Source organism: Drosophila suzukii, chromosome 2R (genome assembly GCF_043229965.1).
Source record: "Drosophila suzukii chromosome 2R, CBGP_Dsuzu_IsoJpt1.0, whole genome shotgun sequence".
Taxonomy (NCBI): Eukaryota; Metazoa; Arthropoda; class Insecta; order Diptera; family Drosophilidae; genus Drosophila; species Drosophila suzukii.
Genome location: NC_092081.1, coordinates 15,873,916 through 15,899,204, shown reverse-complemented (window position 1 = coordinate 15,899,204; position 25,289 = coordinate 15,873,916). Strand labels below are relative to the sequence as shown.

At 39.3% G+C, this 25,289-nt stretch overlaps 6 protein-coding genes across 8 annotated transcripts; 5 read left to right on the top strand and 1 right to left on the bottom strand.

Moving 5' to 3' along the window:
* The first annotated feature begins 48 nt into the window (after window positions 1-48).
* Gpat4 (Glycerol-3-phosphate acyltransferase 4) lies at window positions 49-4,702 on the top strand. Of its 3 annotated transcripts, XM_017074951.4 has the most exons (7): window positions 49-306; window positions 684-893; window positions 954-1,196; window positions 1,761-1,997; window positions 3,121-3,354; window positions 3,850-4,106; window positions 4,179-4,702. In XM_017074951.4, exons 1-7 carry the CDS (start codon window positions 172-174, stop codon window positions 4,486-4,488), a joined length of 1,626 nt encoding a protein of 541 aa, XP_016930440.3. In that variant the 5' UTR covers window positions 49-171; the 3' UTR covers window positions 4,489-4,702. The 3 variants fall into 3 exon arrangements, with proteins under 3 accessions (XP_016930440.3, XP_016930439.3, XP_016930438.3); XM_017074950.4 differs by lacking the exon at window positions 1,761-1,997; XM_017074949.4 differs by lacking the exon at window positions 3,121-3,354.
* Window positions 4,703-6,088: 1,386 nt separating this feature from the next.
* On the top strand, window positions 6,089-10,104 carry Mlp60A (Muscle LIM protein at 60A). Its single transcript, XM_036813808.3, has 9 exons — window positions 6,089-6,114; window positions 6,222-6,360; window positions 6,448-6,607; window positions 7,173-7,275; window positions 7,358-7,454; window positions 7,514-7,610; window positions 7,671-7,967; window positions 8,297-8,617; window positions 9,280-10,104. The coding sequence occupies exons 2-9, from the start codon at window positions 6,246-6,248 to the stop codon at window positions 9,548-9,550; spliced, it is 1,461 nt and encodes a 486-aa protein (XP_036669703.1). The 5' UTR covers window positions 6,089-6,114; window positions 6,222-6,245; the 3' UTR covers window positions 9,551-10,104.
* LOC108008383 (acetylcholinesterase) lies at window positions 10,095-13,145 on the bottom strand. The gene is made up of 2 exons (XM_017072226.4): window positions 12,513-13,145; window positions 10,095-11,603 (listed from the first exon to the last, which is right to left on the bottom strand). The coding sequence occupies exons 1-2, from the start codon at window positions 12,922-12,924 to the stop codon at window positions 10,207-10,209; spliced, it is 1,809 nt and encodes a 602-aa protein (XP_016927715.3). The 5' UTR covers window positions 12,925-13,145; the 3' UTR covers window positions 10,095-10,206.
* A 228-nt stretch (window positions 13,146-13,373) lies between these two features.
* On the top strand, window positions 13,374-13,763 carry LOC108008939 (MICOS complex subunit Mic10). The gene has a single exon (XM_017072850.4). The coding sequence runs from the start codon at window positions 13,462-13,464 to the stop codon at window positions 13,705-13,707; it is 246 nt and encodes an 81-aa protein (XP_016928339.3). The 5' UTR covers window positions 13,374-13,461; the 3' UTR covers window positions 13,708-13,763.
* A 740-nt stretch (window positions 13,764-14,503) lies between these two features.
* On the top strand, window positions 14,504-19,422 carry LOC108008406 (uncharacterized). The gene is made up of 6 exons (XM_017072252.4): window positions 14,504-14,890; window positions 15,779-15,865; window positions 16,444-16,557; window positions 16,660-17,290; window positions 17,534-18,014; window positions 18,080-19,422. The coding sequence occupies exons 2-6, from the start codon at window positions 15,826-15,828 to the stop codon at window positions 19,148-19,150; spliced, it is 2,337 nt and encodes a 778-aa protein (XP_016927741.3). The 5' UTR covers window positions 14,504-14,890; window positions 15,779-15,825; the 3' UTR covers window positions 19,151-19,422.
* A 323-nt stretch (window positions 19,423-19,745) lies between these two features.
* On the top strand, window positions 19,746-25,253 carry snama (something that sticks like glue). Its single transcript, XM_017073572.4, has 9 exons — window positions 19,746-19,868; window positions 20,734-20,918; window positions 20,985-21,219; window positions 21,278-21,756; window positions 21,814-22,094; window positions 22,160-22,488; window positions 22,764-22,913; window positions 22,976-23,269; window positions 23,343-25,253. The coding sequence occupies exons 2-9, from the start codon at window positions 20,753-20,755 to the stop codon at window positions 25,117-25,119; spliced, it is 3,711 nt and encodes a 1,236-aa protein (XP_016929061.3). The 5' UTR covers window positions 19,746-19,868; window positions 20,734-20,752; the 3' UTR covers window positions 25,120-25,253.
* Window positions 25,254-25,289: the final 36 nt, after the last annotated feature.

Below are 25,289 nucleotides of genomic sequence, written 5' to 3'. Positions count from 1 at the left end.
GGCGCGGGCCAGGTTTTCGCGGCACGAGGCAGGTTTTCAACACAGCTAATGCCCATCTCTAGTTCCCTCTACAGCAAAAAAAAGAGTTTTAACATTGTATATATTGGCACGACACAATTCGGAAGTATTTTGCTCTTGACAATAACTAATGTCCAATGAACCAAATGTAAAATGATTAGCGCGCTACTAGACATATTCTGGATCCCCATCGGGGGATTCCTCTCATTTCTGATATTTATTTCCGCCATAAACAAATCAATCGGCGTCCGAAAAGCGTATGTGAACCTTCTCCTAAGGATATTCGAGGTAAATATTGTTTTTGGTTTGGTTTGTGAATAAATGAGAGTGATCGAAAGGAGTTATAGTGCAGTGGCTTATCCTGAAAAGGTGTAGTGTTACGAATAGTTAAGGTAATCCAAAGTCCATAAATATAGTCAGCTTTGGAACACTATCAAACTATGTACGTCGGTCGTACGCATGTACTCTAACGCAAACGTATTCGCGAAAGTCTGGTTCTCTCAAACTATCCTTGATTTGGAGTGCGTTTCAAGTCCATACATATCTAACACTTTTCGGTCACATGTATACCAGTCATTTACCTCGCCTGATTACGGTTATGACTTTCTTATCTGTAGATAATCCCCGAACTTGACTCGGTAATAACTAATCAAATTTATTTTCAGTACGGTCGAGTCAGTATAGAGACAGCATCCAAAGAAAACCAACATTTTTCCGTTCAAAATACTAAGACTGACGATAAACAGGGAGTGCAACTAGTGGACGACGCCGAATCCAAAGAAGGTATCAATGGAGCCACCTTGATCACCAGGGATGCAGTTTTGCTGCCCCAGGCGCAAGAACCTGCGCCCGAGAAGCCAGTTTCCTCCAAGAAGGTGAGATGGTTCTCCTTTTTCCAAGACACCTATCTAATTCCTATATCATTACGCTTTCAGGATGAAATCAATTTTGATTTTGAGAAATGTTTGGACTACGTCAAGTCAGGCGTGGAAGCCATCATCGAAGACGATGTAACATCGCGTTTTGAGGCGGAGGAGCTCAAGAGCTGGAACATGCTCACACGCACCAATAGACACTACGAATTTATTTCCTGGAAAATAACCTCCATTTGGGTGTTTGGCTTTTTCATTCGATACGTAATCCTTATGCCACTCCGAGTACTGGTCTGCTTCGTTGGTGTGAGTATAAACGGTTGATTTAATGGCTTTTCCATAATGACGACCCGACTTGTCCCGATTCCCATGCATGCGAGTAATTACCCTCAAAGACTAGCCTCGTCAATATTTTATTCGCATTTAAGACGTGAAATTATCTTCATGCATGGGAATTGGTCTGTTGACTAATTACCCTTTACGAAAAGAAAGTGACATACGGACTACAACTGGTTGTCATATATTTGCAAAAAATGAAATTATTTTCACAACTCATGAAACACCAGCTGAGATTTGCCTACTAAAAGAATACTTAAGGAAGAAAAAAACAGGATATTTAAAATTTTCTGAAACGCGCGTTTATTGTTTGAATTGTTTCACTAACTTTTACTAGAAGTTTCTACAGATACATGTCAGTATGTTGGCCTCGAACTTGTAGATAAAAGCTATTATACCAGTGATATAACCAATTTTTTGTTGATTAGTCATTAACTATATTAATTATTTATCAAATTTCTACCCGTTTTTTTATTTGTTTTGTGTCCGTCTTATAATTTAATCCATCTCTAATAAAAATTATTTAATTCCTAGGTTTTATTTGCAGTTGTATCAAACTCCATTGTGGCTTGTTTACCTTTTCGATTTTTACGGCTTTTCTTAGCAAGCTTGGCATTCAAAATTACTTTCCGCCTAATTTCAAGTTCTATGTCCTCCTTTATCAAGTTCCACAATAAACAATATAAGCCCACAGTTTCTGGGTTCTGTGTAGCTAACCACACATCTCCCTTGGATGTGGCAATATTATCGACCGATTGTACCTACTCTTTGGTGAGAAAGAACTTTTACTCTACATTCTTCATATAAAACTGGCTTCATATTAAGTTTAAAAAATGCATGCATGTAACACCCGAAATCGCATCTTTTTGTACGTAAAACTCTATGTTTTGGGAAACTCTATATTTCTTAATCATAAGGATCAATATATATCTGTAAAAAGAAAACACCTCATGGGCTTCAGACTTTGTTTATCAGCCTAGTAACTGCAGATACATATTCTTCGACGGTTTTACTATTTTTCTTTCGACCCATGTTATCAAAGAGTTTCGTTAAATGTGCCTTGGCCGATAGCATTATCTTTGTATACATGGAGTTTAGACCCGACGCATAATAACATACCTACATGCCTCGATTACTTTCGGTTAACCTTGCTGACATTAATTATTTTATAACAACCCGATAAGGCTGAACAATTTCGAGTTCAACCAGAAAATCGATTCGAGAATGCATGCATGAATTTGATTAAAGATGTAGTTTTGTGGTATTATTCTATGTTGCATTATTGGCTTTTGTTTTTGTCCCCGCCTAAATGTGTGTCTTTTGTAATGTAAAGTTTGGCTGATTTTTAGTTTATTCGTTTGCTGTGCGAGTATCCAAGAATGCGAATCAGGTAAGATAAGCAGCATGGGTATCAAAACAGTTTATTGATTACTACATTTATTAATTTAATGGTTTCTCGTGTACGATTTACCTTTCTTAATAACGTCAGGCGATAAGTTTCAGCTGTTTTTTGTGGTTTTCCCGGTAAATTGTGTTTGCGGGGTGCTTTGTAGGAAAATAATCATTTCCGATGTGCGAATAAAAATATTGACCTTTCAATTCTACAGACCCGGTAGAATATATGTAAGACCTACATAGCTCATAGTTATTAAAGAAATCTCTTCCAACCTTGAAGAACTTGTCAATCACTGTGTGTATTTTCAAATCTAAAACTAATGTATTTACAGAAAGTTCAATAGCAATAGTGAGTCAAGAAGACGATTGTAAAGATGACGGCTATGAACCGATCTAATGACTTTCAGCGATCCCACTTACCAAGCTAATGCTCAAGACCTTGAAGCTCTTTATAATTGAATTCCCTTACCGTTCCCATTCTCGTTTTGTGCAATCTTAGGTAGTGTGGTTAACAGTTTGTACCGCTGCAGTGGGATATTTAAAGGATGGGCCCTTCAAGCGCGATCTCGTGCACAAGGTGCTCGGTATGTGCTTCGGAGTTTTGTCCAGCGCAATATCGGCGGTTATAACCTACCACAATGAGGATAATCGCCCGTCATCTGGTATTTGTGTTGCCAATCATACCAGTCCCATCGATGTGCTGGTCCTGATGTGCGACTCGACCTATTCCCTGGTAAGGCCACTATGGCACCTGAAGATACTAACCCACGTATGGAAATAATCACGATCTTTATATTTAACATATTATTTTCTTGGTTTCCCGTAGTAAATAAAATCACAGAAATTATAAACCCCCTTTAAAAATGCTAATTATACTTACACCTATTAACTGGTATTTCCCACATAACAAAAAATAAATTATGATTTATATTAGGGATGGTTTGTTGTTCTAAAGGGACAATCAAATGATTAAATTTCTGAGCCAACATTTTAAAGTACTACCTATTAGTACTTACAAATTGGAAACTGCGGTGTCGTAAAAGTTATAGTAGACTGAAATTTAACAATTAAATCTCCGAAACTATGCACGCGAAGGTACTAACCCGAATTTAAGTTTGCTTTGGTGATGGTTTTATGTTTTGCATGTTTACCGTGTTTGGTTTTTTGTGTTTCTGATTGCTGTGTGCGTTCGTAAAAGCAAATACTAAGATTTCATTCGGTGTTCTAGATTGGCCAACGCCATGGAGGCTTCTTGGGGGTATTGCAAAGAGCGCTGGCCAGAGCTTCTCCTCACATTTGGTTTGAACGCGGGGAGGCCAAGGATCGGCATTTAGTGGCTGAGCGACTAAAGCAGCACGTTTCTGATCCAAACAACCCACCGATTCTCATCTTTCCGGAAGGAACCTGCATCAACAACACCTCGGTTATGCAGTTCAAGAAAGGAAGCTTTGAAGTTGGCGGCGTCATCTACCCGGTGGCCATTAAGTGAGTGTTTAAATAGGGTATTCAAATACTCTGATAATGGGAACTAAATCTTATTCACCTCTTGTCTTCAAGGTACGATCCCAGATTCGGCGACGCCTTCTGGAACAGTGCGAAGTACTCGATGATGCAGTATCTGTACATGATGATGACCTCGTGGGCCATTGTGTGCGATGTGTGGTACCTGCCGCCCATGTACAGGCAGGAAGGAGAGTCGGCGATCGACTTCGCGAACCGGGTGAAGAGCGTGATCGCCAAGCAGGGAGGCTTGATTGATCTAGTCTGGGACGGTCAGTTGAAGCGGATGAAGCCAAAGAAAGAGTGGAGGGAAATCCAGCAAGTTGAGTTCGCCAACCGATTAAAGTCGAAACTCAACCAAAATTAACATATTTTTACAGTGACTGTAAACTATATACATTATTTTGCATAATTTGTATTGCAGCGACTGTAATTTGTATAAATTACGATTAACTATTGGATGGTTTAATAAATGATGAAGTCAAATGTACAATTATAATAATTATTTGTATATGAATTAATTTATCTATTTTATAAAAAATAAATGATATCTGATAAACTGATTATCACCACATCTGGAATTGATTGGTCTAAATTAATTTCTTTGTTATGCTAACATGCCAGCCACACATTTTCGAAAAATGGGCTTGAAGGTGAGGTTTCTTTGTCAAATGAAGCGAGACCAGGTCAGCAACCCATAGTTTTTGCCCCAGCTGCATATTATAGTTAAAAACGAAGCTAAACGATACCAAAGAAATGGTAAATTATTACATTACATATTCATAATTATGCGCGATGCGATTATTAATATAAATGACTCAGTGCTGTGCCACATTTCTATTTTATATTAATTGTCCACCCATAGAGGTAATTAAAATATACTTCCGTGTTTTCTTGAGGCGATCGAGTGGATAATTCCCGACAATCTTGCAAACTAACCCTGAACTGTCGCCAAAAAATAGTGGTGGTATCGGAATCTGAATCGGAATCGACAACGGATTAACAATGCGGGCACAAAGCAAACCATATTGTCGAAAATCACGAGTCAATAGGTCTGGCCTTCATAAATTGTTAGGCTCATTGCCAATCGCAAGTGAGCGATTTACAATTAACAAATACCCAGAGACTCGTTTATTTATAGATATGTTTATACATGGGCATCGCATCCGATGATGAAAAGATGCTTCATCTCCATATGCATATTCATTTTGCCCCTAATGAAACACTTGTGGCTATTCGATCCACACACGAATTCGGTTTTTTCGAAAACTGGAACATATTTTCGAACATTTAATGGCGTGTAAATTCAATTCCGATCAAGATCGAACAGCGATACTTTTACATAGTATGCGTAACATATTTATTTATGGAACTGGGTTGACCAGTTATGAGCTATTTTCGTATTTCTAAGACTAAAATAAGGCCATGAATGTACTTTGATACATATCGCATGGGTGTGCATATATTTTTAGACTACAAACATACATATTTACATCTGCTCGGATTTTGGTGTGCGTGTCGAAAGCTAATAAATTAATTGTTGCGTAAAATCGGATTACACATAGGTGGATAGGGGGTATGGGGTGGGTATAGTGGGGTAGGGCCCTAAAACCTTCGTGAGAAGTGGCCAGTTAAATATTTCGATTTTTCCCAAAACACTTGCATGCCAAGCACTTGAGGATGCAATAAAACTAAGTACTTAAAAACAAAGAGCCTAAAATCTGTATAATGGTATACAAGTTACTATAGGCTGTTACCAGCCCAGAAATGAGACATCGGCGTGGATATAGCCGAGAGTACACATACACACAGCCGTGGGCATTGCATGATAAATAATGATATATTCAGAAAGTGCTGTTTTTATTACGCAAACTGTATTTTCTTAGTTGTGCCGTGTGCATCCACAAATATAGACTACCTGTGTACAGAATCTTTCCAGTCTAGTCCGCGGCATTTCCGACGAATAGGAACTACTTCACACAGTACCTCCGAGGTATATATCCTAAGGACTACATATATATATATATTATTCAATCGCGCCGATTTACAAGAACCACCGCTGCAGTTAGCTATAATCAAAGTTTTTTGCCCCCTTCGCAGACACACACACGCACACAGATCAAAATGCCTTTCGTTCCCGTTGAAACCCCCAAGTGCCCCGCGTGCGGAAAGTCGGTCTATGCCGCCGAGGAGCGCGTTGCCGGAGGCTACAAATTCCACAAGACCTGCTTCAAGTGCAGTAAGTATCCTTGGTCCTTCGAGCGGGATCTCTAGCACTTGGTCCTTCGAGGCGGATAGCTAAAGCTTAAAATTGCTTCGTTTTCAGGCATGTGCAACAAGGCCCTGGACTCGACCAACTGCACGGAGCACGAGAAGGAGCTTTTCTGCAAAAACTGCCATGGTCGCAAATACGGTCCCAAGGGATACGGTTTCGGTGGTGGTGCCGGCTGCCTGTCCACAGACACTGGCGCCCACTTAAACAGAGAGTAAGGACTAAATTAAAAATATGTTTTGTATGAAAATTGTGTAAAATTCCTTGAATTAAATGTGTAGTTTTGCTTTCTATTAGAACCTGTATGTTTTAAATGTTCTCCCCTTACCAAGAGTACCCCAAATAAGAAAACCACACCCATTTATTTTGTCTGGCCAGGAATATCTAGTTTCTAATTCTCTGGAAAAATTCCGCTAACGATACCAAACATGCATATACGATTGTTTAATGTTATACAAACACATTGTGGTATTTGGTAAAAATCATTTTTGTATCTTTGTTTACAACGCCCACAGACTGTAAATTGTTAAAATAAAATGTACAATAAAACTAAGTATTTGTAAGATTATTCACGTGTTATTTATAGGATGTCTATTCGTGTTCTCTCTTGTCGCTGTCTATGTGGATCCGTTGAATTCCCCCATTTCGTTTTTTGTTGAGGCACAACGACCGACCTTTCCGCCTTGTGTTTTGTGTTCTGCTCTGTGTGACTAAGATGGTCCCCTAATGAATGTCCATTTAAAGCACTATAATTGAGGGAAGCATCTGAATCTTTTTAGATTCGTTGTGCCGAAGATTCCACCAAAAGCACCTGATGGGTTGGGCTGTCCGAGGTGTGGCATATATGTTTATGCTGCCGAGCAAATGTTGGCAAGAGGAAAGGTGAGCCCTACAAAGGGGGTATAATATATCAAAATGATCTAGGTTCTTCCGCTGTTCGTTTGGATAATGTTGTGTATCATAGGGCTACCATCGGAGGTGCTTCAAGTGCGTGCAGTGCAACAAGACTCTAGACTCAACTCTTCACTGTGATGGTCCGGATAAGGACATTTACTGTAGAGGTATTTTTAGAATCTTAGAGTTTAGAGGGCATAGATCACTAGGCCTATTTGCATTACAGGATGTTATGCTCAAAAGTTTGGTGCTAGGGGCTACGGACACATTGGCATTTCGTCCTTGGGGTTGATGTCCGACATCAAAGATTGCGAATGGCAAAGGTGAGATAATACCCTTCATTTCAGTGAGGTAAATTGGATGAAAGATATCGATCTTATTAGCGATATGGCACCCAAGGCATCTGTCATAAATGTGGAGCAAATTCAGGCTCCTCTAGGCGAAGGATGTCCTCGATGTGGTGGCGTTGTCTTCGCCGCCGAGCAGGTCCTTTCGAAAGGTAGACCCTGGCACCGGAAGTGCTTCAAGTGTCGGGATTGCACCAAAACTCTGGACTCCATTATTGCGTGCGATGGTCCGGACAATGAGGTATACTGCAAAACTTGCTACGGCAAAAAGTGGGGACCTCATGGTTACGGATTCGCCTGTGGATCCAGTTTTCTGCAAACCGATGGCATTACGTAAGTTAATCCCTGGGAGATCCCCAAATATTTTAAATAACTTAACATGCATTAAGCATTTGAAAGCCTACTATTTATAAAAGTAGATCCCTAAATATTTGTAGAAAATTATAATTTAATTATATTTAAAATTTCTCACACCACCGCATACCTATAAGACATGATTTGAATTCTGATATGATATTATACATACACCTAACATAGCAAAGGTTTACTTAAAAACATGTTAGGGTTTTCGGGTCTAGAGGTCCCCATCAAAATACCTTCAATTCTTTAGGATGTCTTTTTCTTTGACACTAATATAATTCAATTGAAATTAAATCTAACAGTGAAGATAACTTGGGAGCCGAGCGACCATTTGTGGCTCCGGATACGACTTCCATCATGGCTCCGGATGGCGAGGGATGTCCTCGATGTGGTGGTGCTGTGTTCGCCGCAGAGTTGCAGTTGTCCAAGGGAAAGATGTGGCATAGGAAGTGCTTCAACTGTGCCCGGTGCACCCGACCTTTGGACTCCGTACTCGCCTGTGACGGTCCGGATGACAACATCTACTGCAAACTCTGCTACGCAAAGTTGTACGGCCCCAAGGGATTCGGATACGGACACACCCCCACTCTGGTGTCCACCAACTACGAGTACACGCCCAGCTGGTCAGTAACTTATTCAACTTTATAAGGTTGAGCAATTAAAGATTCCTTTAAATTTAAACATTTTTAGGACTGTTTTCTTATACGCATGTTAAACTAATATATTTTTTTAAAGCCTAAGAAACGCATTACATATAAATTTGAAAAGTACCTTCTTTTTACTTTAAGTATCCAGTGAGTTAATAATATTTCTCATTATTTTAACATTTGTTTATTCTTCAGCACACGATAATAATTTAACCTCTTACATAAATTTTAACTAGAAAAATAATTTTTTTCAATAGAGCATTAATTTGTATACTCTTGCAGAGCGTAATATAATTTCTGTCAGAAGTTTGCGATTCAGTGCAGAAGACTATATAGTATATACACATAGCTCATTTACTAGAAGACGGACACTTCTCAAAATATAGCATTTCAAGAAAAACGCATTTAAAGTTTTTAAGCCTAAATGCAACGCAACACGTACATAATATTACACAAAGAATATTTCCGCGTCATTAACTCAAAAATTAGAAAAGTATAGCATCGTTGTTTTTAATCAAATTCTCTGCGGAATTGAATTTTTTTTAAGATTTCAAAATTACGCATTTAATTTTATAACCACTTATGGCACATTAGTCACAAACCAATCTTAATGTTCTTCTCGCTATTCCTGCTTTCAGTTGGGGACTCATTGATCGCAACGGACAAAAGTCGGAGAACGGATGTCCCCGGTGTGGATTTATGGTTTTCGCAGCAGAGCAGATGAAGAGCAAAAACAATGTCTGGCACAAGCTGTGCTTCTACTGCATGGAGTGCCGAAAGTATCTGGATTCGACCAACTTGAACGACGGACCCGATGGCGGCATATACTGCCGATCGTGCTATGGCAAATTCTACGGACCGAAGGGAGTGGGTTATGGAATCGGAGCTGGCACACTGACAATGGCTTAAACTTTCGACCAAAAAAGCGCGTTCAAGGACTGCACCCCATTATGCAAAAGCTCCAAAATGCATCTTAGGGGTTTCCAGATCTTCAACGCCCACATTTTTGAGGCTGACGAATAGCAGTAGTATTGCAATTCCACATAAAACATTTACATACATTTAGCTCCAAAAGACAACGACATTTACTAATGAATATATAAAAGGCGATTAAGTTAGAGGCGATTAGTTTAACAGTTGTATATGTAAGTCTCGAAAATAAGTATCGAAAAAGCATTCTGAGCTTTGACTTAAAATCATGGCGTATATTGCGAAAACGAAAACTCCCAGATCGCTAGGGTTTTAAAATCTTATAAATTGATGTCTATAAGTATGCAAAATATCTTTAGGGTCGGAAAAGCAACGTTCCGTTTCTCACTGCATACTTATAGACACCTTTTCAAGTGATTTTAAAATCCTATAGATTTCTGCGGCACACCCCCTATATGTATGGCAGTCGTGGTAACAAACCAGTATCGTATAAGTTTCGAACGACTAATAAACGACAAACGGATAACTTTGTATATATTGGTTCTGTTGTTATTAAGTATTTATTAATATAAGTAACGGTAGGACAGATTACTGACAGAGGGTCTAAGCGGTATCTATTTGCAGGATCTCTTTATTCAAAATATATTAACGACAATGCTAAGAGTACATAATATTGGAACGGAAGCGGCGATCACTAAGGCACTACCCGAGAATGTGGAATTGCAACAATCGGCGGAGAAGACGAGAATCTTGGGATATAATACTTTCCAAAAGTTGATCCGCTGATTGTTTAGTAAATTGTCCGTGTTGAAGCTCTCGTCGATAAGAAGCACTGAGTCATTGTTGGGGGTCATCGCGTTCCACTTCACATACACATTCGACTTTGTGGGATTCGAGGTCTTGGCAAAGTTCGCCCACAAGGTCATGATTATGTCGGCAATTTTTTTGTCGGTTGACTTCCATTCGACAGAGTTGGTCATATAGGGATTGCCCCACACGAAAACCTGATCGAAATACTTCGGCACACTTATCCAACTGGGAAGATCTGGGAGCGACCTCGGTCGCATCTTGAACAGGTAACTATAGACTTCGCTGTCATTACTTATCAGATCGGCAAACGTTTGCATGGGCGTGATATAGAATTTTTCGGTGTGGGCACTTATAATGTGTTTGTTGGCTTTTCTCACATCCGTATCTGATTCATTTGCGTACATAAAGTTAATGGCATCGGATATCAACTCGTAATTCGAGCACCACTCGTAGTTTCGAACAAGTTTGTGCATGTCGTTCACAGCGATGTCGGTGTAAAATCCCTCCAGATCCGTAGCACTTATTTCCGTATCGAGGTTGTCCTTGAACAAAGTCAGCACCTCCTCCATATCGGTCACTCCGATGATGACGGGCACCTTGTGATAGCTTCCTTTCTTGAACAGGATCTCCGGTTGATTCTCGATAAACGGATACGACGTGTTACTCAATCCAAAGTCCACAACAGGACCCCAACTCACCGAGGGCAAGTTCTCTGACAGCCTCTTGGCGTCGATTCTTTTCAGGCACTGAATAAACATCGAAGTTGGTTTTCGCGGGCAACCGAAAGTGCTTGAAACTTGGTCCAGAGATCCCTCGTATTCGTAGGGCATTTTTACCGGACTCAGGGGGTTCCCCGACATTATGATGGCCTTGTGAAAACCACCCTTCGACCACTCACCCGATGTCATGTGAAGGGCAACACTTACTGCTCCCGCATCATGTCCCATTAGGGTAATTCGATTAGAGTCCCCTCCAAAAAAGTTTATGTTCTTCTTGACCCAATAAAGTGCTGCCGACTGATCCATCAGTCCATAATTCCCCTGGGCCTCGCCGTCGTCGGTTGTGAAAAATCCAAAGATATTCAGCCGATAAGAAAAGGTCACCACGATCACCTTCTGCTTAAACACCAATTGAAATGGCTCTACGTCCGCCGGACTTCCAGTGGAAAAATCGCCGGAATGGATCCACACAACAACTGCATATCCATTGATTTCGGGCAATCCTGAGTGAGAAAAATGTAAAGTACAAAATTAATACCTATTTATATTAATTGTTAACTGGATCATTAAATAATTTTGAACTAACTTAAAGGTCTGCCCAGCACACGTACAGTCGTCACACACATAGTTAAGCTACATTCCGTGCAGACCTCTGCTCTTAAATTATGCATACTACATTTATAAAACCCTTATATTATAACCCGTGCAGACCTCTGCTCTGAAATTATGCATACTACATTTATAAAACCCTAATAAAAATAAATTGAATTTATTAAAGTTGATAAGTCATCGACTTTTTTTGTTTAAAATAATCAAATCAATTCTCAGGGGCGGTCAATATGCATGTTTTTCGCTAAAATCGTTTTTTCTTAAATTGTGGTAATTAAAAATTTTTTAAAAGTCTAAGCAAATTATTTTTTAAATGTGATCAGAAAAAAACTTTCTGTTTTAAAGCTCTGTTGAAAATGAGGAATACCATGCATAAGGGACGTATGTATTCCCAAAACAGCTATAATACCGTCTGCAGTCTTATCAAAAAACAGTTTTGTATGATACGACTTCTGGGTTATAGCCTTGGCAAAGATCAGGAATAACCATAAAAAATGATAAAAAGATTTGCTTTTTTGTATTCTAAAGGGCTATTCAAATTGAACAATTGAAAAAAAAGTAAACTGGTAAACATATCCACGTATAAAGTATCCTTACGACTAAGGGTATATTTTATTGCTTACATTGCCACATAACATTTATAAGCAAAATAATAATAATGGCTTTATTTTTCCGCTTTAACGATTACATTTTAATTCAAAGATTTTATCCTTGACATAAATGTATGTTTTCATTTATTTAAATAAAGATATTTTAAACGTCTCAATCATAAGTTCTTGTTTTTTAAATAATAAAAAACTTACCATCAGGTACAAAAACGTTAAGATACAGGCAGTTTTCCTCAAACTTTCTGCCACCGTCCTCGGAATTCGAACCGGAGGCTATGATTTGTAGGATCTGTTCGGTTTCTTTGCTCACCGAAGGCATGGCATTCTGCCAGCAGTCCGGTTGGAATACCGTTGCGTTGAAAATCCCCTTCCACGGTGTTAGTTCGATATCCGGCGGTTGAAATCTCCTGGCGTGCGCGTAGCGAATGCCAAGATAGGCCTTTATATTTTGGGTTCGGAACATTTTTAGATATGTTCCGGATATAACTCCGTTGCCCGGAATATGTATAAACGGGGCGTCCACACATTGCACAGGTATTAAACAATAATTAGTGACTACGTGTAAAAACAATGCCAAATAGGCCAGGAAGTTCCTTTTGCAATCCATGATTCGTCCGATTCCTTCACATCTTTCTCTGTTTTGAACTTAGGCGACACTGTTCGCAATCTTACAAGGCACGCGAGGCTTCCGTTGCCATGGCGAAAATACACAAAAATATTGTTGCCTAGGATTTTGTAACTATGGCAGTCATCCATCTCCTTTCGTTGAGGTTGTTTTTATTTATTTAGCCTACGTCACCATCGGAATGCTGTTAACCCTCTATGTCGTCATTTTTTAAAAAAAGAACTATGATTCAGAACTTCTTAAAATATTAAAACTAAATTACCTTTTTTAAAATTTATTTTAAGAAATATAACATAATTTGTTATTGTTAAGGAATATTTTTGAACACCGATACTAATTTAAAACCTTGTGTAAAACGCGAATTCTTGAGCTTACAATTTTCAAGCTTAGTGATTATGGTAAAACAAAACTTTTTAAAAGTAGTAGTAGTAAACTATCATGTGTTCGCTTTAAATGTCAAGTTCTCTATATACAAATAAAACTTCTCGAAATTTTTAAAAATTGTTTTTAAGATCAAAAATGTCTTATGATCCGCAGAAGCCCGACAAACAGCCAAAAAAGGAGCCTCCAGTTGTGACTGCAGAAACCATCACTATGGACAAATGTATCGCCGACTTTTGCCTGAAGGGTGGAAGTGGTTTGATTATAGGCAGCGTTTTCACCTTGTTCTTCACGCGTCCTCAAACCTATCCGATTTGGCTGGGAATGGGCTTTGGAATGGGTGTAGCCTACGACTGTTGCCAGGCCCGTTGGAATCAGCAATAATATTCAAATGATCTAAGCTTTAATAAACGTAGGACTTGTTAAAAAACTTGTAAAAATAAATTTTGAAAACATTGGGAGACTTCTATTTTAAGAATCGTTCCGCAAATAAATTTACCTTTGAAAAAATGATTTCAAAACTAATCGATTTCAACATTTCGATAAATAAAATTTTAAAAATGTCCTATTTTTTCTTTATTCAAATCGGTTATCAGGGGAATAAAATAATAAAACTTTAATTGGAATCAACAATAATGTTCAAATGATCTGAGCTTTAATAAACGTAGGACTTGTTACAAAACTTATAAAAATCAATTCTGGAAACATTTGGAAACTTACATTTTAAGAACCATTAGCATATAAATTTATTTAAAAAAAAATGATTTCGAAACTAATTGATTTCAACATTAGATAAATAAAATTAAAGAAATGTTTCTATCTTTTCTGTTTTTAAATCGGTTATAAGGGCAATAAAATAATTAAACTTTAATTACTAACATTTTTTGAGAAACATTTTACTCAATCTCATTACTTATGAACAAGTTACAAAGAACGGTAAGTACCTAAATAGAAAGACTATATTAGTAAAAATGATAATAATTATATAGCCCTATAAGAAAAGGTATTATTTAAAAGGCACTACCGACATTGGTTTTTTTAAAAATTTAGTTTTTTTAAATCTTTTCGCCTTTAAGTTTGCAAATAAACCTCTCCGATTCGGCGAGAAATCAGTCTTTGGCCATTGCGAGCTTACATATTCCCACGGCGTATCGAAACGGAAAAAGCAAGAGTGGCAAACTGGTTTTGGGATCGGATCGAGTAACCCTACTCTTTGGCCAACCACAATTAACGATGTTGACGTTCTCTTCGGGGCTTTGCGCATGTGTGCAGTCAGTCCATGGTAACTTTGGATTCGGAGTCACTTCAGCTTTATGCTTCGCGGTGGCCATATCTTTCTGTTACAGTTTCATAATTGTCTCGGCCAGCAGAGGTTTTTAATGATTTCGCTCGGAATATGTTTTAACCAGATCAGTGCATTGTCGTTGTCGCATCGAATTATCACGTAAATAAGTGTTTAAAAAATGCACTTTTAAGTGATTGTATATATGTACCTATGTGGCAAGTTAGTGGCGGACATAAGAAAATATGAGCTACCATTAAAAAAATACCCACACCTAAACAAAGTGTAAGTGAGTTATCCCGCGGAAGAAAAGAAACTGAATTTATTATCTTTTGTGTGGACGGGGACCTAAAAACGAAGCCTTTCTCTATTGAACGTTTCTCAATGACCTAATGTTGTTTTACTGTCTTTGTGTTTTTTAAGTGTGCGTGTGCATTAGTTACATACAGTGGGTGCGAAAATTACCCGTACTCCACTACTAGTTTCAATGTTTTTCAAAAGTGATCTGACCAGTTCTCTGGGAGCAAAAGCATTTTGCACATTGCCTTTGAAATACCAAATACCAAAGTGATCTACCGCCACATAAGATCGAGAGATTACATATATGTATCGTACAAAGCATATTTTATCATATTGGACCACCCTACCCTGTTTTTACCCATTCAATGCCAAAAGATAGCGGTCGGTGCTGAATAAACTTAACGATACACGAGTTGGCTGTCAGCAAATTGGCTCAAACTAAATTTTGTAACTAATGATCGATCACAATTGGACCCTACGAAACTCAAACAAAGTTAACCGTATTATACGAGTATGAGTATATAAAAAACTTTACATAACAGACCTACTTGCATGAATAATTCCCTCAATGAACACAACACTCACTTTTTAAGCCCACATACTGGGCCAAAAGTAAGACAACAAGTATCACGGCGGCCACTTAAAATGTTTATGGTCTTTTAATTAAACCCTACGCAATAAAATTTAATAAGCCGTAAGCGTGATACCTTAAATTTGACAACACTAATTTTACGTTTTTAGGCTATACATAAATCGAAAATAGTTTTATTTTTAGAGCGTTTAATTGTTTTAAATGATTTTCGGTGAAAGCTGTTAAATTGCTAACTAACTGTTTATAAATTTATCAATATCTATTTTTGTTTTGCATTTCAGATTTTATACCATTTTTCTAAGCTTTTCACCTGTACAGTTTTAAAAACATGTTGCGCTACCTGCTAATACTTTGCGCCCTAAGAAGCGGTAAGTTACACCTCCTTATTAAAAGAAAAAATTAATACATTCCAATGTACTGCCCGTTTTAAATTTCAAGGTAGTTCCCGGGACTCAAAACAATTGTTTTTAGCTCATTTATTATTTATGCCACTAATGAGTAATTACCTTTACCATTGAAAAACCCGATTTATAAAGAATTTTAAAACATTTGTTTATATTTTATTAAGAAATGGTATCTTAACAATATAATCTTTCATTTTTGGCAGTCTTAATAAATTGGATATATATTTTTTTGAGTAATTACGCCTGCGAATCAGCAAAAGTTTTCAGAAAACCGGTTTTAAAGAAATCATTGCGTTTGCATTTTACCAGAGGGTAACGCCTTCTAATGCTCGTAACTTCTGAAAGAGCTTGAGTTTAACTTTGAAATGACGTACAGGCATACGAAAAAGAATGGAAAAATGTGCTCTATTGTTATGCCCCTTAACTTTTTTATCTTACTAATAGTTTAATCTAATGCGTTTTTTTCTGCCTTGTGTAAGCACTGGGAATTCATAAGATAATAAACTGAACTAAAACCTTGACTTCGGATACATTTTCTATAGCTACTTGCGGGGATACTGAGTTACTAACTCAAACTGTTTATGGATTTCTGGATTTTACAACCACTATTGGGAATACTGTTATGGTATTCTCACCTCAAAGCTCTCCAGCCTTTGGTAAGTTTAGTATTATTAATGAAATAGAAGAAGTATGGTTCTTACTTTAATATATTATATTAATATATGTAAATAATATGGTATTTTGTGTTTATATTATAGAAATAAAATCCAACCAGTCTCACGAGATAATTAATATTATTGAAACTAAACCGAAAGTAACTAAGAAAGAAAAAGAAAAGGTCGGAATTAAGCCAACACCTCTAATTGTGACTCACTCGAATGTTATTGCCGAAACTAAAGCATCCGAAATTGAATCCTACAATATAAGTCTGTCTAACTCGCCCATCCAAACTCTTTTAAATACGCCCGAATATGATTTACTATCTCGGCAACCTGAACAGTTTGCAGAAGAAACCTATCGCCTGGTAAATTTTAAATCAAAAAGCGAAGCCGACCGCCAAAGGATATACCCGTCCAAAAAGGAACCTGCCCATGGGTATCAAACAAGATCTAATGAGTTTAAAAGCATTGTTACGCCGACCAAGGAATCCGCAAAGTTCTCAAAAGTCTCTCAGGTTCACGCTGTTTCGAGCGTTGAGAAAAAGAGCAAGCCCCGACAGACGCGAATAAACAAGCCAGTTGCGTCCTCAATTCAACCAAGTAGGACTCTAAAGGAGTCATCTCCTCAAACTCAGTTATCCAGTAAGCCACCACGCAAAAGCCAGCAAAGTGGTCGTGATAATAGAGGATCATCAAGCTCCAGAAAGTCTTCCCGACCCAAGGGCAAAAGGTAATACATACTATTATGGTTTCCCAAGTACTAAAGTGACCAAAATATACTAATGTGATCCTTATATGATTTCATAAAAATATTTTTTTGGTTTTAATACGTTTCTATAATTATTGTATCAACTACTTAACAATAACAACAAAATTATTTGAAAAGCCCCTGACATTTCCTGCAAACGCCAATGTTACCCGTACTTATTTCCATTTATATATATTTGATCCTTCGCACAAACTTTTTTTTCAGGAGGAATAAGCACACCCAAAGTTCCAAGCTGGCAATAACTCCATCCGCAACTGAAACTACCTCTCGTCATTCATATCGGACGAAAGCAAATGCAATCGCTGTACAGGAAGAACCAGTATCGGTTGTGAGCCCCAACTCATTTAAGCTAAATAGACGTCCTGGAAGGTGGCAATACAAGTCCTCACCGAAGCCCAAAGTTAACATTAGAAAGAACGCTAACCCCAATCTTCCGACCACCATCCAAAACGACACAGCGCCAAATGATGTGACTCCAGTGGAAATCATTACCAATGAAGCTATAAATAATGGAAGAGATCTGGAGGCGTCAGGCTCCCAAAATGGTCCTGTTGCGAATAATAACAAAGATGATCCCAACTCGAAATACTTTGTACAAACATTGAACGTTGAAATATCAACACCACAACCTTTTATTGATACTTATTATGAAATTGCAACTATTAAAACTCCATTTATATTCCAGGTAATCATAGACACAGACCATAATCATTTCTTGGTTGATTAAAAATAAAATTAATTTACTTTCAGGCCGGAGTGGTTAAGAAAACGCGATTCTTGACCGTCACATCAACCATAGAGAAAGTAATTCAAGAGGAACACACTAAGGAGTATTCTGAGGATGACGGTCCTTTGACAGAGAATATTTTAGAGGCTACTGCCAGCGCTGATGACAAATCCATAGCGGGTAGTGTTACGACCTTGAAACCCATTTATCTAGGAGATGAAACGGAGACTCCCAGCTTGGAGACAATAACGGAGTCCTTTTCCATAACTCATACTAAGCTAAAGACCCAGATCCTTCCTATTGTATTTGAAAAAAGGAACGAAACGATCCAAGTTACTCTGGTTCAGACATACGATTACACCAGTCTCATCACGGTAACTCAGACAATATCCCCATTGAGCGAAGACTTCAATCCATCGAAGAACTTCAAGGACTTTGAAGGAAGTTTGGACGAGGCCGGGTCGGAAATAAACTTGGACCTTGAGTTCGGCGATGAAGATAACACAGGCAAATTTGACGCAAAAATCAAACCGAAAAACAAAGTGGAGGTTAAGAGTAACATAACCAACCCATTTATACCCTTGATCCCGGAATCGATTAGCTTCCCCGAAACCCTCCAAAACAATTTGATAACTTCAACTCGTCCTGTTATAAAGCTTGAAACAATTTGGGAATCACATGTGGTTCCCTTAGTTAGAGGAACGGAAACCATCATGAGAACTCTTTCCAAGTCCGTTGGCGTTGTTGAAAAAACCGAATACGTCACTGATGTTGCTACAATTTCCATGCCAACTCCGTCTTCCCAATATCCATTTTCAATTAACCCATTTAATCCTTTCAACCCGTTGCTGCCCATTCCTCCGCAACAGTTAATCACATCCACTGAAATTCAGCAATCCATGGTAACGGAAACGAGTTCCAAAGTTTTGAAACTGACTTTTGGCGCAAGAACCGCTTATACCACAATATTCTCCACTTCCGTCGTTCCAACAGCTGTTACCAGGCTAATAACAGCTACCATTCCCGGTCAACCGGGCCAATCTTTCCCTAACTATTATCCGCCACCATACAATCCCTTCGCCTATGTTGGTTAATATTTAAATCCATAACACCCATTTCTTCTTTCTAATTAAAAATCCTGTATTATATTTAAGTTCATGTGCAAATATCGAAAGGCGGTGATACAAAAGCAATAGATTTTATTAGATTGTATATGCACTTTGTCGCAAAAGTTGTTAATGTAAATAATTTGATTAAGACTAAATTAAGATCGCTACGAATTTTTTGGATTATAAGATAAGCAAAAAATGGTTGTAGTTTGGTTTAACTGCTGTTAATAAATTTTTGAACCTTTTTATTCCCTAAACTGATTTTCTCATGTGTTTTTTATTTAGTTACCGATTAAATAAAATCAGCTATATTACAGCTGTTTTTTTGCACGGAGATGATTGATTTTGATTGTTTATAATTATGTATTTCATTCCATCGTTTCAAGCGGGAGAGAATTCCAGTTGTTTCAGCTTCTTCCGATGCAATGCCAATATGAAAAGACAATAAAAACGTTATTAAAATTAATATACATTTACTTTGCAATTAATCTGAAATCAATTACATGAACTCTTTTAAAATTTTCAGGACAAAACGTTCACGTTGCAATTACAAATCCCACTACAACATCGATAGCTGCGAAGCTATCGATAGATGCGTGTGTGACTGCATTACACATCTCTAGTCACATTTGCGGTACTAACACATCTCTAGACATTGGAAAAAAATAAAATTGTCGGAGTTTTTATGTGCTTGCAAAGTAGTGTAAGTAATGGCTATTTTTGAGCTTATTGCTTGCCGGTAGTAAACAACACGAGTGATTGGCGTTGTCTTGCAATTTTAAACACGTTTTGAATATGATTAAATCACAATCTAGCCATTATTGTGGGTGAAAAACTATGTGTACGTATGTATGTTTTCGCGTGTGTATTTTTATGCACATGCAATTTTATGCTACTAGCATTGTACATACATTTGTGAGTGCAAAAATAAAGATTTAGTCCGCTGGCATAAGTTCTTTGGCTCAATCAATTTTAAAGCCCTTTGCCCATACGTATATCTGCGGCTTTTTCCCGGACTACGTGCAAACATACATACATACATATGTAAACCCTTATGTTGGCATAATTGTGCGTGGATCAAATAAAGTGAATGTGCAACTTGGCTTTCTATATTCGGACTATATTGGTAAAGGGCCAATAAGTTCCTATTAATACCCAAAATTTGGCTGGCATTTTACATATATATGTGTATTTTATACATGCAGACGCCGATTAACATTATTTTATTTAAGACCAATTTCTGCATTTTTGAGGTTTACTACTCCTAGAACCATTTATTAATGATCCTCAATGATTAAGAGTGATTTCTTTTATCAAACAAATCGGCAAAATGAATAGCATTTATTTTATTCGGGGCACGAAAGCGTGTCAAGCAGGTTTTTAGAGATTGCAGCAACGCCGTCACACGTTTCCAGCTCTTTACTCAATCCCTCCGTTATGTAAACGGCTTTATCTGTTTGTTTATTAAGATATTTATGAAACATATTCTGAGCTCACTCATGCTGACTCTGATAACCGACTTTACCTTGGACACTATAAGATAATCAAGCTTAATCTCTTCATCGCAGATTCCAATTGTATTTAACCATGTCGGTACACTATAAATTTAAGAGTACCCTCAACTTCGATACAATTACGTTCGATGGACTTCACATTTCGGTCGGGGACTTGAAAAGGGAGATTGTGCAGCAGAAGCGATTGGGTAAAATAATCGACTTTGATCTTCAAATCACAAATGCGCAGAGCAAAGAAGGTTTGTCCAGACATACAAATATAGCAGTAAATCATAGGGAATATAATATTATTTGCCTTTTTCCAGAATACAAGGACGATGGAGTGCTTATCCCCAAAAACACCACGCTGATCATATCGCGCATTCCCATTGCTCATCCAGCGAAGAAAGGCTGGGAGCCGCCAGCTGCGGAAAATGCTTTTTCGCCAGCGCCAACCAAGCAGGACAACTTTAACATGGACCTGTCGAAAATGCAAGGTACCGAGGAGGACAAAATCCAAGCGATGATGATGCAGAGCACTGTTGACTATGATCCCAAGACGTAAGGTCCCCGAATCAACCCAAAAAACAACTCAATATTAAATGTATACGCTGCTTAGGTACCATCGCATTAAAGGCCAATCCCAAGTGGGCGAAGTTCCGGCATCGTATAGATGCAACAAGTGCAAGAAAAGCGGTCACTGGATCAAGAACTGCCCCTTTGTTACTGGAAAGGACCAGCAAGAGGTCAAAAGGAATACTGGAATTCCACGATCTTTCAGGGACAAACCGGATGCGGCAGAGAACGAATCATCTGATTTTGTGCTGCCTGCTGTCCAAAACCAGGAGATCCCCGAAGACCTGATATGCGGCATATGTCGTGATATATTCGTTGATGCCGTCATGATACCCTGCTGCGGTAGTTCATTTTGTGACGACTGTGTGCGCACTTCGTTACTGGAGTCCGAGGATAGCGAGTGCCCCGACTGCAAGGAGAAAAACTGCTCTCCTGGCTCCCTTATTCCTAACCGATTTTTAAGGAACTCGGTTAATGCCTTTAAAAACGAGACTGGCTACAACAAAAGCGCGGTTAAATCAGGTAAGATAGTCAAGTATAGCTTGCTCGGAACAATCACTATTATCTTTATTTTACCAGCCCCTGTAAAAAACGAGGAAAAGCCTCCTGTTGAAAAAGAAGAGGAGGAAAAGCCGGCTAAGGAAGACGAAACCCTAGAGGCTGAGGTCAAAACTGATAAGCAGGAAGAAACGGAAACTAATGGCAAAAAGCCACCGAAGTCCGAGTCCCCAGAACCTCCTTCAACTGCAGAGCCGCCACAAAAAGAGAAAGAGAAAGATAAATATGATTCTGACTATGAGGATAATATAACCATCAAAATGCCCAAACCTGCTGCTGAATCCGCATCAGTTCCGAGCAAGGTGAGATATAACTTTTGTTCTTACAATACGGTTCACTTCATTAAATGAGTATCTTATGTTTTCAGAGATCTCCAACATATTCCCAAAGGTCGAGTGAGTCCTCTCACCGACGTGAAAGGTCGGACTATGTTTCGGATCACGATCACAAGCACCACCGTCCATCGAAATCGGAGTCTGGCAACAAAGATCGGAGTCTTTTGCCCACGCCTATTGGCACTGTGCCTAGCTACCAAGGGCACATGATGAATGAAGCGGAAGACGCTCGACGATCGAGTGCCTATAAGCCCCAATACATGCCAATGCAACGTGGACCACCCCCCATGCACATGATGGGCCACCACATGCCAGCCTACAACAACGGATACAACAACATGGGACAGAGGCCTCCTCTAAGGTAGGTTTCATTTCCAACCAACTGGATCCCGCCGAGTATCCAAGCCACTGGATTTCCAAGACAAGACGAATCCATACGCAGCCGGTCCTGCCTGATCTCAATATTTCTAAGTTCCTACAGGTTATAAACACGTAGTTAAGAGTAATTTAAGCTTTGGGCTAACGAGCCTTAATGCTTTGTTGAATATTGGTTATTTTTTGGTATTTTTCATTAAACAGTATTGCTTAAAATCAACGTTAAGCTTTTTGAATTGTAATTAACTTCTGAAATTCCAGCTATGTACCGTATCAGAACCAATCCGTACACCCAATGCGTACACCTTACGGATCTGCAGGCGGAAATATGAATATGAATATGTCACAACCATTTCAGTCCCCAAATTTAGCCTCGATATATCAAGGGGTAGCAGCAAAGGTCGGTTCCGGGTGAGTGTCTTCAAGCCATTGTACAAAACAATGGGGTAATAATATACAATAACATTTTGCAGTCTAATTGACGATCCATTGGAGGCCTTCAACCGCATAATGAAGGAGAAGGAGCGCAAGAAGGTGGACCGATTTCGAAGTTCAGACCGCCACAGGTCGAGGTCTCCGGATAGGCAGAGGCACCGCTTCAAGTCTCCCATGTACGAGAAGGATTGCCCCAGGGACAGTCTGAAGGAAAAAAGGCCGCGATCCCGGGAAAGAAAGCGGGAACATAGCTATGAACGGCGTATGCGTCACCCTCGTTCAAGTCGCCAGACCAACGACGGCTCCAAATCTCCAGGTGGTAGAATCAAGAGGTAGTTTTTCCAGTAATTTTCCCATTTAAAATTAAGTTATTTACATAATTTTCCATTCTCTATCGTTGTACAGATCCGGACATCGTCGATCGGCGTCACCTAAGCCGGCTTATAAGAGTGATTACAGGGACAAGTCGTATAACAAGCCCTTCACGCCAAAACCAGAGCAAGTTGAGCCTCCTCCGCCCGGGTTCGAGCCGTTGCAGCTGCAGGATGACGATGACTACAAGAACAAGCATCTGGCCAGCTCAGAACAATCACATGGCAGCAGCAGCAAGGGTGGAAGCCACAAGAAGAGCGAGGAGGCCAGGCACGAGGAGGCGCCACGCAAGAGGCACAGGTCTCGCAGCAGGAGCAAGGAGCCGAAGCCGATCGACAGCAGCTACAGGAGCCTGACGCCGCCAGCGAAGATCACCACACCGAAAATGACCGCTGCTCAGTTGCGCGAACGCGAATGTTCACCAAAAACGCCGGAAAGAACCCACGATGAGTATTTGCCAGCGAAGGCTAGAGTTATTGCCTCCCAGCCCGCCATCGACGACTCGGAAGTGGGGCCCAATGTAGGAAAGGAGAACAAGGTTAAAAGTCCGTCGTCGAAGGAACGCAAGAAGAAGAAGAAGGACAAGGCTGAACGCAAGAAAAATAAGAAGGATAAGCGGGCTAAGAAGGAGAAAGGAGAGCGTCAGAAGAAGAGCTCCTCGTTAAATCGATCTGACTCGGATATTAACAACAGTTCAATCGTAAATGAGACAACTTTTAAGATCCTAACATCTCCCAGGGCCAGTCCCAACATTGAGATAGAAGCGGCTCTCCTTTCCCCCGCCCATAACGCCAGTGAAAATCTTAATCCCAAAAAGAGTCAAGCCTACCTAAACGTTGATGTCGCTAGCGATGATAATCTCGGCTCAAGAAGCAAACGTAGCGAGGCAAATTCTATTAATCTATCCAAATGGGAACTGGAGGAGAATAACATAAGTTTGGAAGATTCCTCAAAGAAATCGGTTGCATCTTTGGATGACCAGTCTGAAATAACTTCAGACGTCCTGCGCAAAGCGGAGAATGCAATATTTGCCAAGGCTATAAACGCTATAAGACCCGTGGAATTTCAAGTTATCATTAACTCAAAGGACAATAGCAAGGACCGTTCTGTAATTAGAAATGACAAGGATCGCTCGCCTTCGCCCAGGCGTACCAGCAGCAAGTCTGTAAAGGAAAGGCTGGGCAATAAGGTTCCGCGAGACAGAAGCCGTTCGCCAGACAAGTCAAAGGGCAGGCAGAGGGAGGCGGTGAGGAAAAGCTCTGAGGACGATGCGAACCGGGGTAGGTCGGATCGTCATGGCAGCAGGAAGAGGGAGAACAAATCCCGCGACAGGTCCGCGCCTTCCGAAAAAAGACAGGAACGTTCGTATAAACGTAGTACTCCCGAAGACGACAAGACTAGGCGTCAGTATAAGGAGCGTTCAGACCCCAAGCTCGCAAAGTATGATCAAATCAATAGCGACGACTCAGATCGAAGGGCGGCTAGAAACACAAAATCCAGCGACGGCCGAGTGGTATCCTCTGTTACAGCCGTGGCAGCTCCACCTAAGCCCTGTCGTCCAGACAATCCGTTCAGGAAATTCGTCGACAACAGTTCGTCGAGCAGCTTAGTTGTAAAATATGATAATACGATACAGATTGACGGCGCGTCCTCGGACAACAGCTTGGAGCACAGGAAGCCCAAGGATAAGAAACTGAAGAAGCATGCTAAGTATTCTTCGACCGAATCGTTGAGGAGTGAGAAACGTAAAGATCTAAAAAGCAAAAAGAAGAGCAAAGTTTTGAAAAAGAAGAAAAAATCAAAGAAGTAGGTTACGCTTAGGCTTTGAGATAAGAAATATATAAATATTGAAGATTTCTGTGTACAAATCAAAGATTTTTAATGTATGTATTTATCATGCAACTAAGTATACAAATAAAACAGAACTACTCAAGGAAATGTAAATCAGTTTGCCTATTTTTTCGGGTTTGAATTTATAAT

What these genes read in the sequence shown, in the direction of transcription:
- Gpat4 (XM_017074951.4), top strand. Translation starts at nt 172, where the DNA reads ATGATTAGCGCGCTACTAGACATATTCTGGATCCCCATCGGGGGATTC. An exon ending in CCGATTGTACCTACTCTTTG is followed by an intron (nt 1,998 to 3,120) that starts GTGAGAAAGAAC and finishes GTGCAATCTTAG; the next exon opens with GTAGTGTGGTTAACAGTTTG. An exon ending in ATCTACCCGGTGGCCATTAA is followed by an intron (nt 4,107 to 4,178) that starts GTGAGTGTTTAA and finishes CTTGTCTTCAAG; the next exon opens with GTACGATCCCAGATTCGGCG.
- Mlp60A (XM_036813808.3), top strand. Translation starts at nt 6,246, where the DNA reads ATGCCTTTCGTTCCCGTTGAAACCCCCAAGTGCCCCGCGTGCGGAAAG. An exon ending in GGCGCCCACTTAAACAGAGA is followed by an intron (nt 6,608 to 7,172) that starts GTAAGGACTAAA and finishes GAATCTTTTTAG; the next exon opens with ATTCGTTGTGCCGAAGATTC. An exon ending in AAATGTTGGCAAGAGGAAAG is followed by an intron (nt 7,276 to 7,357) that starts GTGAGCCCTACA and finishes TGTGTATCATAG; the next exon opens with GGCTACCATCGGAGGTGCTT.
- LOC108008383 (XM_017072226.4), bottom strand. Translation starts at nt 12,924, where the DNA reads ATGGATTGCAAAAGGAACTTCCTGGCCTATTTGGCATTGTTTTTACAC. An exon ending in TAACGTTTTTGTACCTGATG is followed by an intron (nt 11,604 to 12,512) that starts GTAAGTTTTTTA and finishes TTTCTCACTCAG; the next exon opens with GATTGCCCGAAATCAATGGA.
- LOC108008939 (XM_017072850.4), top strand. Translation starts at nt 13,462, where the DNA reads ATGTCTTATGATCCGCAGAAGCCCGACAAACAGCCAAAAAAGGAGCCT.
- LOC108008406 (XM_017072252.4), top strand. Translation starts at nt 15,826, where the DNA reads ATGTTGCGCTACCTGCTAATACTTTGCGCCCTAAGAAGCG. An exon ending in ACTTTGCGCCCTAAGAAGCG is followed by an intron (nt 15,866 to 16,443) that starts GTAAGTTACACC and finishes CATTTTCTATAG; the next exon opens with CTACTTGCGGGGATACTGAG. An exon ending in AAACTCCATTTATATTCCAG is followed by an intron (nt 18,015 to 18,079) that starts GTAATCATAGAC and finishes ATTTACTTTCAG; the next exon opens with GCCGGAGTGGTTAAGAAAAC.
- snama (XM_017073572.4), top strand. Translation starts at nt 20,753, where the DNA reads ATGTCGGTACACTATAAATTTAAGAGTACCCTCAACTTCGATACAATT. An exon ending in GGACAGAGGCCTCCTCTAAG is followed by an intron (nt 22,489 to 22,763) that starts GTAGGTTTCATT and finishes CTGAAATTCCAG; the next exon opens with CTATGTACCGTATCAGAACC. An exon ending in GCAGCAAAGGTCGGTTCCGG is followed by an intron (nt 22,914 to 22,975) that starts GTGAGTGTCTTC and finishes AACATTTTGCAG; the next exon opens with TCTAATTGACGATCCATTGG.